General features: G+C 47.9%; 6 protein-coding genes across 6 annotated transcripts; 3 read left to right on the top strand and 3 right to left on the bottom strand.

Moving 5' to 3' along the window:
- Positions 1-712: 712 nt before the first annotated feature.
- FIESC28_01955 (uncharacterized protein) lies at positions 713-992 on the top strand (the record flags this gene model as incomplete). The annotated part of the gene is made up of 2 exons (XM_031156105.1): positions 713-803; positions 856-992. 2 exons carry the CDS (start codon positions 713-715, stop codon positions 990-992), a joined length of 228 nt encoding a protein of 75 aa, XP_031019811.1.
- Positions 993-2073: 1081 nt separating this feature from the next.
- Positions 2074-6845, top strand: FIESC28_01954 (uncharacterized protein; the record flags this gene model as incomplete). The annotated part of the gene is made up of 17 exons (XM_031156104.1): positions 2074-2179; positions 2239-2383; positions 2440-2524; positions 2574-2645; positions 2698-2798; positions 2846-2850; positions 3080-3147; positions 3215-3255; positions 3321-3342; positions 3400-3482; positions 3556-3689; positions 3738-4002; positions 4055-4109; positions 4172-4362; positions 4427-4619; positions 4669-4895; positions 5375-6845. 17 exons carry the CDS (start codon positions 2074-2076, stop codon positions 6843-6845), a joined length of 3264 nt encoding a protein of 1087 aa, XP_031019810.1.
- A 151-nt stretch (positions 6846-6996) lies between these two features.
- On the bottom strand, positions 6997-8473 carry FIESC28_01953 (uncharacterized protein; the record flags this gene model as incomplete). Its single annotated transcript, XM_031156103.1, has 2 exons — positions 6997-7976; positions 8029-8473. 2 exons carry the CDS (start codon positions 8471-8473, stop codon positions 6997-6999), a joined length of 1425 nt encoding a protein of 474 aa, XP_031019809.1.
- Positions 8474-8951: 478 nt separating this feature from the next.
- Positions 8952-10448, bottom strand: FIESC28_01952 (uncharacterized protein; the record flags this gene model as incomplete). Its single annotated transcript, XM_031156102.1, has 5 exons — positions 8952-9273; positions 9323-9699; positions 9748-9971; positions 10023-10315; positions 10366-10448. The coding sequence occupies 5 exons, from the start codon at positions 10446-10448 to the stop codon at positions 8952-8954; spliced, it is 1299 nt and encodes a 432-aa protein (XP_031019808.1).
- A 592-nt stretch (positions 10449-11040) lies between these two features.
- FIESC28_01951 (uncharacterized protein) lies at positions 11041-12167 on the bottom strand (the record flags this gene model as incomplete). Its single annotated transcript, XM_031156101.1, has 4 exons — positions 11041-11660; positions 11721-11902; positions 11949-12088; positions 12147-12167. The coding sequence occupies 4 exons, from the start codon at positions 12165-12167 to the stop codon at positions 11041-11043; spliced, it is 963 nt and encodes a 320-aa protein (XP_031019807.1).
- A 1367-nt stretch (positions 12168-13534) lies between these two features.
- Positions 13535-14580, top strand: FIESC28_01950 (uncharacterized protein; the record flags this gene model as incomplete). The annotated part of the gene is made up of 4 exons (XM_031156100.1): positions 13535-13629; positions 13679-14145; positions 14197-14435; positions 14485-14580. The coding sequence occupies 4 exons, from the start codon at positions 13535-13537 to the stop codon at positions 14578-14580; spliced, it is 897 nt and encodes a 298-aa protein (XP_031019806.1).
- Between the last annotated feature and the right edge of the window lie 215 nt (positions 14581-14795).

Below are 14795 nucleotides of genomic sequence, written 5' to 3'. Positions count from 1 at the left end.
ATACCATGTACTAGTGTATGCGGCGCTGCTACCAAACTGCTAAGCGAGAGTCGCTCTTGAAAAACGGGGATGGCTGGGGCTACAAAATCGAGAAGTTGGTCGCGTGCTTCGTTCACGCGTCGGATGTATAAAACTGCTTAAAATAGCATTTGCCTATCATTGGTTGATCGCGCTCGATGAGTAGCTGACTCATGCTCTGACTTTGTCAGCTCTGAGGATGACTCGCTTAGCATGATGCCACATGAGTGACCAAGCATCAAAAAACGCATCTGGAGTGTTGCCTCGATGCCTTATGATAAATTCGAACAATCAAAGTACAGGCAATGTTGTACCAATAAGTACCTCGGCTGACTCTTGATTTGCGCTAGACAATCAGTTTAAACACCTGAAACTTGGATTTAGCTCATTCATATCTGATTCAATAGAACTGTATCGACTTTTCCAGTAACTTGCATGTGTGATAAACCGCGTAGGGTAGGTTGCCAGAAAGATATGCCTCAGGCACCTACTTTCCACTTTTCTCGACTCAGCCTCTGTCCTTAGCACGGCCACAAGCTGCGCCACGCTCAGTGCGCGTTCCCCACGTGCCTTGACAATAACGTCACCCTACGTCAGTTTAAACACAATCTCACGTCTTTTAATCTTAAACTCATCTCACATAAGATAAACCACCAAACTTCACATTAAAGCATCACATCAACCATCAGTCAACATGTCTTCTCAAAACGCTCCTCAAGAACTCTCAAATATGAGAACTTCTCAGCCTGTGGAGACAGATCAGCCCAAGGCGCAATCATCTATGGGTAAGACGACTGACTGCAAGACGCGACGAACCTTGCGCTGACCCATTTGCAGATCCCCAAAAAGCATCCGAGACCACAGAACCCAACCTCGAACTCCGTGGAGGTGGCGCCTGCGATGGACGACTTTGTGGTGTTATTCCATGCCCTATTCCGATCAACTGCTGGATCATCCCTTGCCCTTGCTGTTAAGTAATTACGCGAGAAGGAGTCGCTTATCGTCGGGCGTTCAGATGCGAGGATATGGGTTATGTACATAATAACGGGTTAATTAATGCAGTTCGCGATTGAATCACTTTATTCGTTGCAGCACTAATATGTCCCAATGTGGCCGATTGCAGGAGCAGCCAGCATACAGTTGAGACACGGGCGCCGTGCGCCCCCACATGGTAGACAGTCGATAGAGGGCATATCAGCTCTACCGAGACCAAACAAGGCTCAAAGCTCTGTTGATTATGATAATGATGATTCATGTGTAACACGAAGCTCCCTTTGTTCATGGTCCTTCTCATCCGGAGACACTCCGCTCTGAAAATAAAGACCTGGAGGTAGGTGCAATTTCCTAACACGTCGCCAAGCATCAAGAAGATGGTTGTGCTGTACGAGTTGAACAGGCTGTACGCGTCACATCCTTTATCTCATCTGTTAAATAAAACTATTCCCGCATTTGATTGACGTTGAAGGCATGCAAAGCACGAAAATGCCGTACCAATGGGATGTCACGAGAAAGACACGGTGATGCACAAGACTGCACTGCAACGTAGTCAAACTCCTGAATACATTGTACTACGCTATTCACCTATCCCAGAGATCAACTACCAACTTCACCACAGCTTGGGAGACTCAACTGCAGATGGAAGAGCACAATGGAAGGCCTCAGTACTACTTGAATAGCTCAAATCACCTCGTATGCCTCCATATTATTTGAGGTGCAGATAAGTTGTGAGACTCCAATGATGCTATTCGGCCCTTCTATCATCAACCAATAGCGGGTAGGTAGCACTTTCACCTTGGAACCTATCCTCGTGCGTAGATGAGTGTCTGTGTCCTTCGAGGTACAGAACACATGCTGGTACTCGGTGATCGACCGGCAACTGAACGATCCAAGGCTACTGCTAGTATCAATTACTCGCTGGAGGTCAAAGGGTTCATACTAATACCAAGGTCAGATAAATATTTACGACAAAGTGTAAAGGAGCATACATCCTTATTTCTGCACGGCAAGTCTTTCTTTCTTGCTTGGGCAGAAATCAAAATGTCTCTGAATGTCAAAATGTCGGCCCCGCATCTCTCCAGACCCGAGGCCTTCAAGCCGAAAGACCAGAAGTCTGATGCTCCCAAGTCGGAGGGTGCCGGTGACATACCCATAGCCCAAGAAGGTACGATTATATGCCAGTGCCCTCACGTCACCGAGATACTGATCCGTGCCACATCTCAGAGGCTATTACAAGCACTATTCACTTTACAGATGGAGTAAAGGAGCGTGAAGCATTCTATCTGAAGCTCCTCAAGTCCAATTTGGATGATGAAACCTTATCTGACCTTCGATCAAACATTGCCGGTCTTACAGGCAGCATCGAAATGTAGGTCTCTGCAGCTCTTGCCTTGATCTTGTTTCGAAACTGATATGAAGCAATAGCTCCCACTTCCCCTTCTGCGGAAGGAAGGGCGCTGTAGTTCCGGATAGCTTCTCCATTCAGGACTACTTGGAAGAATGTCTCGGGGTATGTCAGAGAGGTTTCGTCTGAGCAGCTTGCATCTGACCCCAGATAGACCAACACAGAAGAAGCCAAAACGCTGGATATTTACATGAGGGATACATCAATTTCCCAGGAACTGAACGTTGTGGGTTCTCTCCTTGCATATTGGAAACAGTACTGATGGAGATTATGTGTAGAAGGCCGATCCGGGCGAGGTATCCGATGCCACCAAGGTGTCCCTCCTCAAGAGTCAAGTCGACGATACCGCGTTCAAATGGATCACTGGAACACAGGCGAAGTAAGTAGGCTCTTATGTCTGGGAATTGAAAATAGAACTGATACAAGTGGAGGTATGTTCCCGAGCTGGAACAAAGAGACTGGGCAGTCATCAGAGGCAGCAATTCACTTTGCTATGGCATTTGTGTCATTCGTGTCCAAGAAAACTCGGATGCTATTGACAAGAAGCCGGACGATAGAAAGCCTGACCCTCGGGGCATACCAATTGGGATTGAGCGAGCTCGGTTTCCAGGCAAGTAAAATTGCTACTACGAGTATAAACGCACGTGCTTATGTTTATAGCGTTTCGACTGAAGAAGAGAACTATTTGGTCGGACAACTTGCCTACCACTACGATTGATGGCGTCAAGGTAAGTGAATTACGAACAAGTACCCGTCGAAGAAAAACGGGGTTGACTCGATTGACCACATTGATAGCTTGACCTTCGAATTCCCGACCACGTTATCGATGACAGATCGTATGTATCTATATACGAGACAGAGACAGACATGCAGAGTTCTATGGCGGCATCATAGTTCTCAGAGACCGATGTAGCTGCGGCGGGGTATGTACTAGTCTATTGTTTACAAAAATCAGCGATTAACTTATACCGCAACTATAGGAGTTTGCCATACATGGGCTTTTATGGTTCAGCTTCCATGAGCCTTGCTGTCGCAAGTTCACAGGCAGCCACAAGCTCGAACAGTAAGAAAAGCAAAAAAGTTACAATTGCCTACAATGTAAGCTCGATTATGAATTTTCGACGATAATGAGGTAGAGCTGATCGTGTCAAGTTCCCTCGAATTACCGCCTTTCTGGACAGCCGCAGCTTAGAGCTTACACCAGAATGCATGGAAGCTTTGTATCGAATGAAAACGACCGAAGACTTTTACAATTTCCAGAACGTCTACGGTATGCACCGTATTTAAACTTGTCTGATGAATCAACTAATAAATACAGGCGAATTCTTCAGTGCCCGAGTCCAACTAGGCGGTCGTCTGTTTTCTACAGAGGAAGTCTCTAGTAGCAGCGCCGAGAGCACAGAAGAGAAAGTGAAGTCGATGAAGATTGCTGCAGCTGCATCATTCAGCGGCTATGGTGCTTCTGTAGATGTGTCAGCATCATACGGAAAGGGAAGCGAGGCTAAGGAGATGAAAGCAAGCAGAGAGTCAGTGTCAACCTTGACATGGCAGGCTAACGGTGGAGACACACTTCTATGTAACCAGTAAGTCTAGATACTGTAGTCAAATGGCGCATGTGTCTAACGAAAGACCAAGACCACAGGAATGGACTCCGACGGTAGCCTACCACTGGAACTGGAGAATCACCAAGGTAAGAGATATCTGACCTTCTCATCGACGACATATGAGAGCTGATGACCAATTTTCAATCAGCAAGACCATATTGCCAGCATATTCGATGTGGCCGCACAAATCAAGGGTATGGACTGGGTCATCAAAGAAGCAATCCCGTTGGGTCTCACTATTAATCCCAACTTCGACGATGTTGTTGCAAAGCCTCCTTCATTCTTAGCTAAGCCCACCAAGAGCTTTACTATCCAAGAATCATGGTGTGAAGGTGGAAGGTACATGCTCACTTACCCTGCCACTATTTGCAGTACTGGTAAGAGTCGTTGACTTTCGTGACAGTGTTGACATGTTACTAACGTACCTTGTGCCTGCTGCCGCACAAGCCTGCAACGCGACGAAAACGAGCAACTTCAAGATCGACTCTACCTTACAGAAGTGGGGCCGTACACTTCTCGGACCAGAGACAGCCGAAAGTCATGGTAGCGAACGATTGTATGAAGCCGAGAACCTGAATGGGGAAGTACAGGATGAGGTCAGCTATACCCCTTCTCTCGAAATCACCGGTACTAAAATAAGATCAGCTTAAATACAACACCAGGTATCGCTTAAAGAACAAAGAACGAGGTCTTCATGTCGATTACCACAACATCCAGCATGACAAGTTTGTATCAGAAAACGACCAACGCTCAAACTCCTATTGCATCGTCTTCCAGAAACCTGACGGCTCACAAGAGGTCGCTGTCATCCCGGATAATGCCCTGGTCATGCTGCTGTTCTATGAATCGAACAACCACAAACTGGGCCATATGTACATACGTGCACTGGACAAGAAAAATGCCTACTTGTTTTGCTCTGCAGGGAACACCGGTTTAGAATTAGGTATCGATAAAGCTACATGCTTTTTGAGAAAACCTTACCCTCTTTCATCCAGTCAATTCTACAAAACTGTCTTCAATAGTCTTCTTAAAATGATCTATTTTTCCAAACACCACCTATTGACCGAAAGTGATATGTGGAATTTATGACCTATGCCGTTGCTAACTGCCCCGGACTGTCTTGTCTGTTATTTGGTTAGCGCCACTTGCCGAGGTACTTCTTCATGCGCACCCCTGACCTTTTTTACCGAGGTTCACCGACAGTCACGTGACATGCGGCTGCGACGCGCTTGTGACAGTCTTAAATAAACATTCCATCATCGGCATCACATGCTGCTTATCATTATTCCCGACTTCATCTTTCCGTCAATTATTTCGCATATATCTTAATTATGACTTTGTCAAAGAACAGTGGCCGTCGCGAGACGCTGACGGTTGTGGACAACAGAACCAACCAGAGCTACGAGATCCCCATCACTCACAATTCTATCCCGGCAACAGAATTCAAGAAGATCAAGGCTGAGGCTGGAAATGATCGCCCGGAGGATGAGACGAATCAGGGCCTTAGAGTGTATGATCCTGCGTACATGAACACGGCTGTTGTGCAAAGCAAGATCACGTACATCAACGGCCTGGATGGTGTTCTTCGTTACCGCGGATATCCTATTGAGCAGTTAGTGGAAAAGAGCAATTTCCTCGAGTCTGCCTATCTTCTCATCTATGGCGAGCTTCCTACCAAGTCACAGTACAACCAGTGGCATGGCGAGGTGATGCATCACACGTACATTCACAGCGACATTGAGAACATGTTCAAGTCGTTCCGCTACGACTCTCACCCTATGTCCATGCTTACGGCGGCTTTTGCTACACTGGGAGCGTTTGCTCCGGAGGCAAATCCTTCTCTTGCCGGTCAGAAGCTCTACACCAACGCTGCTTCCGGCAATGTTGAAGCTCTTCAGATGCTGGACAAGCAGATTCTGCGCATCATCGGAAAGGCCCCTACTCTAGCTGCTGCGTCATACAGAATGCGCCAGGGTCGACCCTTCAACCGGCCGGCACAGGGACTGGGCTACACCGGAAATTTCCTGTACTTGCTAGACCATCTGTCTGAGGCCGATTACAAGCCTCATCCTGTTCTTGCCAAGGCCCTGGACCAGCTGTTCATTATTCACGCCGATCACGAGGTCAATTGCTCTACCGCTACAGTCATGCAAGTCGGAAGTTCGCTCGTGGACCCTTACAGCGTTGTCGCAGCAGGATGCGCAGCACTATATGGTCCTTCCCACGGAGGAGCCTCTGAGTCAGCCATCCGCATGCTCATCGAGATCGGATCTCCCGAGAACGTCCCTGCTTTCATGGAAGCGGTTGAGAAAAGGGAGCGCGTCCTTGTAGGATTCGGCCACCGAGTCTACAAGAACGTCGACCCTCGTTCCACCGCTATCCGCAAGCTTGCCGAGGAAGTCTTTGAGGTTACCGGCAGAAACAAGCTGCTAGATACCGCTCTGGCTCTTGCCGACTACGCCAGAAAGAGCGAGTTCATGCGCAGCAGGAACCTGTACCCCAACGTGGATTTCTACTCTGGTCTGATCTACCAGGCTATGGGTTTCCCCCTTGACTTTTACCCTGTCTTGTTTGCTGTTCCCCGATGTGTTGGATGGTTAGCGCACTGGAGACAGATGATGCTGAACCAAGCTGGTGTCAAGATCTGGAGACCTAGACAGCTGTACATCGGAGAGGGCGAGAGAGAGTACGTTGATGCTGGGAACAGAAAGGCAAAGTCTGATGCGACAGTCTTTGATGCTCCTGTCAAGGTTCAGCATGGAGGAAACAGCCAGCGAACAATACTTGCTACCGGTGGAGGAGAGCTGAAAAGCAAATTGTAAGATGTCAAGCGTACTTTGGGTTTATCCTGTATTTATTGGGCGTCCTTTGCAAGCAAGCTATTGCGTATATCTGAATCATACTAGCAATTCCATAACCAAAGACCATCTTGTATATGTAAAACCCAGTGCGCTTAAATCACAAAATTGACATCTACCAAGTGTCGTCGGAAAACCAGCTTTGCTCGATAGTCGGGGGTGGTGGGAATAAAGCCTTTGGTGGAGCGACTTCCGGGGCCTTGAGCTCAATAATCGCAGCCAATTCTGCGTATCGTTCTAAAAGTTCCTTGCACATGTTCATCCTTTCTCCCCACAGATAACTGTCGTTTGCTGACATCGTCATTGCGGCGTCTCCAGCTCCCATCATCATCGGTATCGTAAGTGGAGCTGCCAATCCACCTGTCAACAACGTCAGGATAGCGGCGCCAGCTCGTGAACGGTTCAAGTCGTTATTACGCTGGGCATGCTCAATTCGAAGTTTGGCGAAGTGTTCGAACATCTTCTTGCAGATGTCCGCTGAAGATGGGCCAACAAGAAGGAAGGCAAAAATAATGGCATAGTCGACGTCGCTCCAGTATGTGTTGGCATCATGCCATCCTTTTCGAAGACCGTCGAAGCCTGCATATTCATTGTCAGTGAAACGTTCAAGATTCACGAATTCTCGTAACCCACGTTCGTTGACCTTGTTGATTTCCTTGTGGTCATCCACTTTGCCAATGAACTGGACTCTTGAGATATTCTTAATCTTCTCCTCATCCCATTGCTCTCCTTGACAATGCGAGTGACCCGGACGATGGCTCCAGTAGAGTCCAGTTGTAAATTTCTCAAGAAGAGTCTTGCGAGAATACCACACGCTCTTGGGAATAAGACAGACGGCTACCTCAACCTTGAAGGTTGACGATTCGATGATAGATAGGTTCGATGATACCTCAGTGCTGTCCCAGGAAATGAGTTCCTGGATTTCGGTGGTAGCGATAGGAGTATCCGTGTCAAAGGAAAAGGGATTCGGTTCTTGCTCCGGCTCTTGTTCCTGAGGCGTCGGTGTTGCGACCAGGACTGCTACCCAGTGATCTCGTTTTGGTTTCGCCTTGGGAGTCTTGGTTTGAGATCCTGGCGAACTGCTCTCAGATGGACCTTAAAGGGATATCAGCATATCATCCCTTTCTTATCAGTTGTCGCTGCTTACCTTGACCCATTGAAGAAAACAGCCAGTCGAACGTGGCACGCAGAATGGATCTCACGCGCGCAAAGAAATATCGCAATTTCTCGCCCGAAATATCAACCCGCTTCGCTATCAAGCCCTTCATCGTCTCAGACGGAGGCTTGATATCGGGCAATCGAACGGGAACAAAATATTTCACCACCGCTGGTGCATTGTCCCATTTTTCGTTCAAGTTGATCATCAAATCGAACGTGACCGAGGTAAGATAGCCCAAAAGGGCGATAACACAGGCATTTCTATACAACTGCAGCCATACTGGGCAAAGGGCGAACAGGGTCGAGATGGCGACAACGATGCAGACCAGCTGCTGTTTGACCACATTCAGCTCTTGACGGCGTTGCAAGGCCGCCTGCTGATGGGGCGTTAGGATGGGAGTGGGAATGGGCGCGGGAATAGGAGTGGGAGACATTGTCTGTATCCGAGGAAGACAGACTAGTCTTTTGATGATTCAAAACTATGAACAGAGAAAAGAAAGAATGGACGGGGATTATTATGCCTTGGGGTCTTGTCTTGATGCCCACCGCTTAATCCGAACCCACTATTGGGATCTTAGACCATCACCACATGGCGCACTTGGCTTCCAATCAATGACAGACCCACATCCACTTTTATCATGCACTCTTACGTGTCTGACAACAAGCGACAACAAGCGACAACAAGCGAGGATTTCATCAGAGAAATACCAATGCTCTGGTCTAAAATACTGCAGAACTACATGCACGCCATCGTATGATCGGGGTAGACGTCGTTGTCAACTTGCAATATATCCGAGTGGATTGCAGACAAATTAATTAGAGAGACTGATCTTGTGATTAAATTGAATAGCCCAATAATTATTCCTGGCCACGTTCAATCCAGACCAAAGTCGCCCTCAGTGCAGAGTAAGCTTAAAGACCGTTAACAGCCTTGAATCCCTTCTGCATAGCCTCGAGGTGGCTCCAGTCATAGCTATCTAGCGCAAGAGCCCAAGCCATGACACTCTTGACACCACGAGTCTCAGCCATAAGAGCGATCTTCTCAGCAATAAGCTCAGGAGTATCCCAAGACCAGAAGATACGGGTCTCGGAGTCCCAGTACCACTGACCACCGTTCATCTTGTCAGTGCGACCGTCATTGAGAGCCTTCTGGAATGAACTGTTGATGTCGGCGCCTTCACACTTGCCGTAGGCAGATTGACAGCCTGTACCGCAGTGAGCGGGAGTAGAGCCACTATAGATATGTTAGCACATTGAGTTCATCAGAAAGGAGAGATACTCACCACCACCCAGATCCTCCACAGCAAGATCCCTCAGCACACTTGAAGAAAGTACCAGCACCACAGGTGGCATCGGGAGTGGTAGTCAGGTTGGTAGGAGGAGCAGCAAAGTTGGCAGCCTCGAAGGTCATAGAGCCAGACTTGCCAGTGTCGCTTCCGTCAGGGTTCTCGAGAAGCTCAGCAGGGCAACCAATAGCTTGGGTGCAGGTATAACCCTTTTTGGTGGTGAACCACTTGGCGTAGAATGGAAGACCGAGGACAAGCTTATTGGCGGGGAAGCCGAGGGATAGATACTTGTCGACGGCACGAGCAGCGCCTTGAACAGAGACATGGTGGGTGGTGTAGTGGTCGCGACGGTTCATGAGATCGTAGGTCATAACCTACAAGAGTTAGCTTGGTAAGCATCAAGTAATGAGAGGTTGACGCACGTTGACAAAGTCGACATATTTGTTGATGAGGGGAGCCTCAGTGGGGATGTAAGCGATCATATCACGCTCAAGACCAGGGACGGCAATAGAAAGCTCCTTGTCTCCAATGAACTTCTTGATCTCCTTGAGAAGCTTAGGGAAAGCCTTGATCTCATTGGTCTTCTTGGAGTTGGGGACCTGCTTGTAGTCTTGGCCGTTACCACCGGGGTACTCCCAGTCGATATCTTATCAATCGTCAGCATTGTGGAGAAACGTTACCCCAGAAAAACACATACCGACACAGTCAAAACCAAGTCTATCAAGAGTGGAAGCGATGTTCCTAGCAAATCGCTCACGGGTACGATCAGTCTTGACACCTTCGTCAAAGCCAGCGTTGTCGCCCCAGCCACCAACAGCAAGACAGATTTTGATGTCATGGTCAAAGAGACCACGGACTTGCTTGAGGGGCTGGAAGGGCTCGTACTTTCCACCAGGCTGGGTGGTGAAGAGAGATGAGTTGGCGAAGGACATCATGACATGGGTAACGCTGCTGGTGATCTCCTTGGGAGGGAGATCCTTGGTGTGCCACCTTGTCGGGTGTTAGTATGGAAGGGCATGAGCTTGAGTCGAACAGCTTACTGGTCATAGTAGAGAATGTTGCGTGCTTCGGCTGCATTGGTGACAGCTGCAGCACCGAGGCCGAGAAGCATAGAAAGATGCATGGTTAAGTTAATGAAAGTGAATGAGTGACTAGAAGAGTGGTGGGATAACGAAAGAGTGTGGTGTAGCAGAGCTTGTCCTCTCATGCAAAGCGTGAGACAAGCTTACCTTATATCATCTCACGACTCCAGAACAGGATGTAACATAAGGCCTTAACGGTCAGCCCGTACCGAAGAAGCCGAAAGCCACCTTTCATGCCATTTTCCCGAATTAAGTTTAATTGACATTTGTTCCAAATGCTACGCTGTAGAGTTTAATTGCGGTTCAAAGTGGGATGCCGCTACGGTTTCGAATTTATAGCGCTGCATTGAGCGCAGGAAACAAATAGCTCCAACTCAAAATGGTGCACGTTCTGCTGTAAAATTGGGGGGAGATTTAGCGTCTTCGGTAGTTAGGTTGAGGTGTCGCAAGGGTAACAATGGGAGATCGGAGGATTGGATGGAATAACTACCGACAGTTTGGGGAGACCCGCGCAAGCCGATATCCCGAATTCTGATCATCAGTTCCTTGTCCTTTCTGGGTAGATGTTTGCACACGATCAGATGAGATTTATAAAAATGAATTCGCCAGCTAAAAATGTCACTAAAACGTCAATCAAAGTCTGCTCGCAATGCCCGTCTCCCTCTGAATGAACCAATCCACTGTAGCAGAAACACCTTCTTCCAACGAAACCCTCGGCTTCCACCCCAAAACCCTTTCCGCAAGACTGTTATCAGGTTTTCTCCTCAGAGGATCGTCTTCCCTCCTGGGCTCCAACCGTACCGGTACAGGCTTGTCGTATCCCGTTTTTGCCGCCACAACACGCGATATTATATCCGCAATCTCGCTGATTTCCATCTCATAATCACTGCCGATATTGACCGGCCCATGGTGATCGCTATTCATCAGCGCTTCCAATCCTCGAACGCAATCTTCTGAGAATTGGAAGCACCGCGTTGCATGGCCGTCTCCGAAAATGGTTATTGGTTCGCGCTTAAGAGCTGCTGTTATAAAGTTGGGTACCGCGCGCCCGTCTTCGGCTTCCATGAAGGGTCCGTAGGCATTGAAGATTCGGGCGACGCGTACTTCGAGGCCGTGTTCGAGTTGGTATGAGTATCCTAGGGCTTCCATGACTCTTTTGCCTTCATCGTAGCAGGCGCGGGGGCCAAAGCAATTGACGTTGCCTCGGTAGTCTTCGTTTTGACATGGGATTTGGGCGTCGCCATAAACTTCTTCTTGGTATTAGCGAGTGCGAATTGATGGTATTTTTCTTCAAGTTGCCTTGCCTGATGTACTTGCTAGAAGTACGCGCGCGTTCTGTTTGACTGCGTAGTCTAGAACATTGGATGCTCCATTGAAACATGTTTGTAGAATATCGATCGGTTGTGTCTCGAAATGCACGGGACTCGCTGGGCATGCGAGGTGGTAAATCTGGTCTACTCCATCTATCCACGGTAGAGGGTCGCGTACGTCGGCCCTGCCAATATTAGAATTGATCGATAGAATGTCAAGCGCATACATACTGGATGTATCGTAATCGTTTATTGGTTCGAAATCTATCGAGGTTGCTGTCGGATGAAGTCCACAAAGAGTCGATAATGACAACTTCGTGGCCTTGGTCGAGTAGCAATTGAACTAGGGTGCTGCCGAGAAAACCGGCGCCCTGGGGATTGTTAGCTTGGTACTTTGGATGAGTATATTGTATCATTATATCCACTTACACCTGTAACGAGAATAACCATGGTAAAATGTTATGTATGAACGAGCTTCGAACCGTCACAAACGTTATGATGGTGGGTTTAAAAAGATAAACATTCCCGGTGCATTTCAGAATTAAATACACATTCTCAAGTCAAACAAAGCATCATCGAACCCATCAAAAGCGAGACATTCTCAGCTCTCAGCTCGGACTCTAAGCGAAGATCCTAGCCACATGTAGCCTCTTAGCTCGGGATCTACCGAGTAGATCCTACGTCATGCCCAGCTGTCGTTGGTCGTGATGGGGATTTGACGTATGCGGCGCGGCCTTGTTGAACCCAAAAGCAGTCGAGCGATTGACGGGCAGGGAAATGATGGACGTACGAGAGCTGGAATTGGAGCTGATGATCCACCTTGATGTGAGACATCCGTGAGGCCGGCGGGAAGAAACAAGGCGATGAGCCTCAGATGAGGGCCTCAGCTTTGCTATTGGAGCTCAGCCACCAGGGATGTTGTATGTGATTCGTGATGTTCAACGAATTAGAAAAGAGAGATGGTTTCTTGGAAACCACAAGGAGAGGTGGTGGGTGTATGTGTCCAGTCTCTACCAAACTCATGTTTGTCAAGGTTCTGGTGCTTTCAGGCTGTGTAACTTGATCAAGCAAATCCATTCCCCAGGCGTTTCGGAAGCCGATTGTGTAGCAAATTGTCAAACAGCTGCAATAAAGGAATTACAACTCCTGCAAGATATCACATCCACTAGGGAAACAACAGACAAGGAGAGGATTGAAGACTTGAACGACTCTGCGAGTGAATGATATAGGGTAGTTAGTGGACGAAAGGAAGATCTCTATAAATAGACAGTCCAGTATCGAGATCTATTTTGTCAGCCATTCCATTATCGGCTGTGGACTTGCTCTACCTGTGGGACTAACCTACAATAAATACGTTATATAACTAGCTTTACGTGTATATTCTAAACTTCCATACGCGCTCTAGATGTTGCGGAACATTCTGTTCCGTTGACTCCAGAAATACTGCATCAGGCCAAGATCTGCACAACGCGTCGCGACAATCTACTACCTGGTATGCTAGTCACGCCCAAAGTAGTGTATACCCCGCCACGGAACAACTCCGTCTCCCTTGTTTAAGACGTCCGAGCTTGCAAAAACGTGTTCCGATTGCCGCGCCTGCATTGCCTGATCCTATGGTAGAGTCGTATTGGTTATTGCAGACGGGGAAGTTCTGAACCTGAAATCCACCAATTAGAAGGACAGTGAGTAGGACAATACATATGCATCGTCAGTTGAATATGAGGATATATAAAGCCATTCGTGATGATGTCTGGGCCTGGGTTAGAGGATTATTCTGGACTATCGTGAAATTGTCCTAGCTGAAGCTACTACGAATCATGTTGACCAAATTTGTCCTTCCGGCTCTTGCCAGCATCCTGCTGCGAAGTACCCCAGTCCAAGCAGCAGGAGACATCGACTATCTCATCACTTTGTTAGACTTCCACCCATATCACCGCAGTTCCCCATGTTAACCATCATAGTGGCGACTCGTACTCCCAGACATGGTTCGATATTAATGGCGAAAAGCCCTCCGCGAAGAACCCCATTGGCAATCCTCCTTTCCCTGGCTGGACCGCCGCTGGTGGTCCCAACTGGGTCGGTAGCATCGTCACGGAACAGAACAACTCTCTCGTCCTGGCATACAACTTCGCGTATGGAGGCGCCACGGTTGATGCTAATATCATCAAGCCATACCAAGATACTGTCTTGAGCATGGTAGACCAAGTGAACCAGTTCTCGAACTCGATTGCCAAGAAGCCTAGCTATGCTCCATGGAACGCTCAGAATGCTGTTGCAGGCGTTTGGATTGGCGTGAATGATGTTGGAAACTCTTTCTATCTGGGAAACATGGCAGATATTACCGAGAGGGCAGTGTCGCGATACTTTGAGTTGCTGAAGATTATGTATAATGCTGGTCTCCGAAAGTTTGTCCTGCTGAGTGTCCCTCGTAAGTTCATGGATGAGATATGCACCGGTATATCGACTAACAACGTTTCAGCCACTCAACTCACCCCAACAATGATCAAACAAGGCCCCGACTCCAACGCCATGCTTGTCAAGTCCATCAATCTTTATAACAGCAAGATTGCTTCCAAGCTCCAGGCGTTCAAGCAAGCCAACTCCGGTGTCAAGGCTGTCATTGTCGACACGTCGGTTTCGTTCAACAAGGCGATCAAGAACCCTACTGCCTATGGTGCACCGGACGCAACATGCTTCAACAACAACGGAAAGTCATGCGTAAGTGAATTCGCTCAGTATGTCCTGGTATTCGCTGATCATTGCTTAGTTGTGGTTCGATGATTACCACCCGGGTATCGCTATTAACAAGCTCGTGGCAGAACAGGTGGCGACTGCGTTAGAAACAAACGGGTTTGGATGGTAATCAGTTATCATTGGAACGCTCGTTTGGCCCAAAAAACATTGAATCGATTGCATGGCTAGTTCCGGTGGACCAGCCATTTTTGGTTAAGTACATATGGTGGTGTAGGTCAGATAACAACTGTAAAGTAAGCATAAACTGGAGTAGACGCTTCAATGCGATCCACAAAATAAGACTGATACTTTCAATGCGAGAACTTTGCCAAACAAGAACTAGTT

The sequence above is a fragment of the Fusarium coffeatum genome (assembly GCF_003316985.1).
Source record: "Fusarium coffeatum strain FIESC_28 chromosome Unknown BRIP53273_contig_43, whole genome shotgun sequence".
In the NCBI taxonomy this organism is placed as follows: domain Eukaryota; kingdom Fungi; phylum Ascomycota; class Sordariomycetes; order Hypocreales; family Nectriaceae; genus Fusarium; species Fusarium coffeatum.
This window is presented reverse-complemented; position numbering and strand designations above follow the sequence as displayed.